The sequence below is a fragment of the Rhinopithecus bieti genome, unplaced genomic scaffold (assembly GCF_001698545.2).
Source record: "Rhinopithecus bieti isolate Rb0 unplaced genomic scaffold, ASM169854v2 scaffold_63305, whole genome shotgun sequence".
Taxonomy (NCBI): domain Eukaryota; kingdom Metazoa; phylum Chordata; class Mammalia; order Primates; family Cercopithecidae; genus Rhinopithecus; species Rhinopithecus bieti.
This window is the reverse complement of record NW_016823906.1, coordinates 161,216-164,426: the sequence shown is the minus strand read 5'-3', so window position 1 is coordinate 164,426 and position 3,211 is coordinate 161,216. Positions and strand designations below refer to the sequence as shown.

Genomic DNA, 3,211 nt, shown 5'->3' with positions numbered 1-3,211 from the left:
GGAAAAAAAAAAAAAAAAAAAAGGTAATGCACACTCACTATAGATAATTTGGAAAAGATTAAAAAGCATAAAGAAGAAGAAAAATCTCCACCCAGAATCCCACCACCCAAAGACAGCCACTGCTGGCCTGTGTCTGTGCAGCTTTTGGCCATGACGAAGGTCTGCGTCCTTACCCGAAGCCCCCACCTCTTCTCCACAGGAGTTCTATGGGGAAGATGCCAAGAAGTCCCGGGATTATGGAAGAATCATTAGTGCGCGGCACTTCCAGAGGGTGATGGGCCTGATTGAGGGCCAGAAGGTGGCTTATGGGGGCACCGGGGATGCGGCCACTCGCTACATAGGTGCGTGACCCCTGAACAGCACAGCCCACCTGCCCAGGCCGCAGGGGTCCCCAGCAAGTTCACAGCAAGTGGGCACAGATACTTGATAAGCAGACATGACCTCGGGTTGGGTATAAATAGCTTTCACCAGGGAGCCTGGGGTAGACTCTAGCAGGCAGGGGCTGAGGACAGCCCCTGCTCCAGCCTCAGAATCCCCTCTCCCAACAAAGGCCCAGAAAGAGGGGCCTCATCTCCCCACCCCTCTGTAGCAGCAGGAGCAGGGACAGCAGAGGCCATAGGAGCCCCAGGTGTGCCAAGCCATGAGGGGCCCCCAGTGCCCAGGCTGTGGGTCACCAGATGGGGCCCACTTGGCTCCGAGTTTGTCAAGGAGACAAGAGAATTCTGGCAAGGTATCAGGTGGCCGGCGGGTGCAGTGCCTGCTCTCGGAGACAGATCTCGGGTCCTTCCATACAGGTTAACCTGTAGTTGTCCCCAGTGGTCTGCCCAGATGGCACCTGGACGCAGGTGCCTGGGGCACCTCTCTGGGGCCTCATCCCTGCCCTTTTCCAAGCCTGGGCATCTTCGCCTGGAATAGGGTTGGAGCAGGGGTCTAGGTGCTTGCACTTTCCGACCGCGTGGGGGTCTCTATGCCATCCACCTCTGGCTTGTTTCCTGCCTCAGCCCCCACCATCCTCACGGACGTGGACCCCCAGTCCCCAGTGATGCAGGAGGAGATCTTTGGGCCTGTGCTGCCCATCGTGTGCGTGCGCAGCCTGGAGGAGGCCATCCAGTTCATCAACCAGCGCGAGAAGCCCCTGGCTCTCTACGTGTTCTCCAGCAACGACAAGGTGGGCAGTGGGCCTGGGATGCCCTCCTCCAGGGTCCTGGGGCCCACAGACCTGGGTTCAAACTGCAGCTTCACTGTTCTCTGGCTGTGTGACCTTGGGCAAGTCACTGGATCTTTCTGAGCTCCTTTCACCTCGTCTCTAAGATCCGGACAGCAGCATCACCTGAGGACATTGAATGAGTGATCCTTGCCCAGGGCCCTGCACACAGGCTTGGGGGTGGCTGCTGTCACTCTTTGCTCGTGTGGTGCTGAGGGCCACGCGGTCTGCGGGAAGAGCAGGAGACGGCAGCTAGGGCTCTGCCTCCACCTGCTCCTGTCCCTGTGGCTCCAGGCTGTACCCAGGCAGGGTGGGGTGGGGGGCTGGGGCATCCTGTGGACAGGGGACTGAGGTCAGTGGCTGGGTCCTGGTGCAGGTGATTAAGAAGATGATTGCAGAGACATCCAGCGGTGGGGTGACGGCCAACGATGTCATCGTCCACATCACCTTGCACTCTCTGCCCTTCGGGGGAGTGGGTGAGTCTGGGGCTGAGCTTGCTGCCTCCCTGCCTCCCTCTGGGGCCCCCAGGGCTGGGCACCCTCACTCAGCAAATTCGGGAGGGGCCGCCTCCTGTGGCCCAGGCCGCAGCTTCCTGCTAACCTCTTCTATTTGGGCCTTGGCCTCTGCCTGCCATCCATCAGACACACTTAACCTGGGAGTCTAGAGGGTCCTAGAGGTCACCTGGTGCACCGGCCTGTTTCATGGAGGCCTGAGAAAGGTGACCCAGGCCAAAGGTCACACAGCCATTTAGTGGCAGAGCTGGGATTAGACCCTTGCTGGGCACTCCCACTGTTGTCCCCAGCGTGGATGCCCTGGGGACACCCTGGACATTGGCCACCTTCAGGAGGCCCAGAAAAGGGCCACAACCTGGGGCTGGGTGCTGAGGGCCCCAGGATTTGAGGGAAGGATGGGTGATGATGGTCGGGGCTCTGCCTCTCTGTCCCTGTGGTTCTGGGATACACCCAACAAGGTGGAGAGGGAAGCCTGGGGCATCCTGGGGGCAGGATGCTGAGCCCTGAGCCGACTTCTCCTCCGCAGGGAACAGTGGCATGGGGTCCTACCACGGCAAGAAGAGCTTTGAGACCTTCTCTCACCGCCGCTCTTGCCTGGTGAGGTCTCTGATGAATGATGAAGCCCTGAAAGTCAGATACCCCCCGAGCCCGGCCAAGGTGAGAGGGGGAAGGGGCTGTGCGTGGGGGGAGATCAGGCTGTGTGGGACCAGGGCCTGGGGATCACTGCCTGCTCCGTGTCCCTTTCACAGATGACCTGGCACTGAGGAGGGGCTGCTCCGCCTGGCCTGGCCACACTGTGTCCCATTGGAGTGCAGACCACTGTCGCTGGCTCTCCTGGCCCTGGGAGAGTCGCTCCTGCAGCCCCAGCCCAGCCCCATTCTTCTGCTGACCTGCTGTCCTGTGCACACCCCACTCCCACATGGGCCTGGGCCTCACCACTCCAAGTCCCCACCCCATTCTAGACCAATAAAGAGATGAATACAATTTTCTAACTCAGCAAATGCAGGCACATGGCGCTTCTTATGCAGCACTGAACCCACCGACCTGTCCTGCCTGATCCCACTGCCCCACGCAGTGTGGTCACTGACGTGCCAGCAAAGGCCTCTCATCAGCTGGTGGGGCCTCGTGCCAGGAGGCCATGTACAGTGTCAGGGTGACACTCATCTTCCTTTTAGACTTGGGGAGGTCAGCTCCATCTCTGGTGTGTCCAGCCAAGGAGAGCCTGAGGAGGCTGAGCCTTGTTGGCACAGTGGTTCAGATACGGAGAGCTGATGCTCACTCTTCCCAGACTAGCTTCACTATCTCGGGCAGGGATCACTTTGTGAGACGATGCAGTAGTCAACACAAAACGCCTTGGTTATGGCATAGTGCTGCTCATGGGGGCAAAGGACCCCAGGCCAGGCAGCACCAGCACCCACGGTGCCTCCACGGTGTGGCGTTGGGCAGCAGCTGGCCCAGAGTCCCGTCCCAGAGGCCTGAGGAGCCAGGACAGGGT

At 59.9% G+C, this 3,211-nt stretch overlaps 1 protein-coding gene across 2 annotated transcripts in view; it reads left to right on the top strand.

Moving 5' to 3' along the window:
• Window positions 1-2,717, top strand: part of ALDH3A1 (aldehyde dehydrogenase 3 family member A1) — an 11,126-nt gene extending 8,409 nt beyond the window's left edge. For both annotated transcript variants that reach the window (XM_017861974.1, XM_017861975.1), the window contains exons 7-11: window positions 200-341; window positions 1,002-1,168; window positions 1,581-1,680; window positions 2,243-2,373; window positions 2,466-2,717. In XM_017861974.1, coding sequence (XP_017717463.1) covers window positions 200-341; window positions 1,002-1,168; window positions 1,581-1,680; window positions 2,243-2,373; window positions 2,466-2,480 — 555 coding nt within the window. In that variant the 3' untranslated portion in view covers window positions 2,481-2,717. The remainder of the gene's footprint in view (window positions 1-199; window positions 342-1,001; window positions 1,169-1,580; window positions 1,681-2,242; window positions 2,374-2,465) is intronic.
• The last annotated feature ends 494 nt before the right edge of the window (window positions 2,718-3,211 follow it).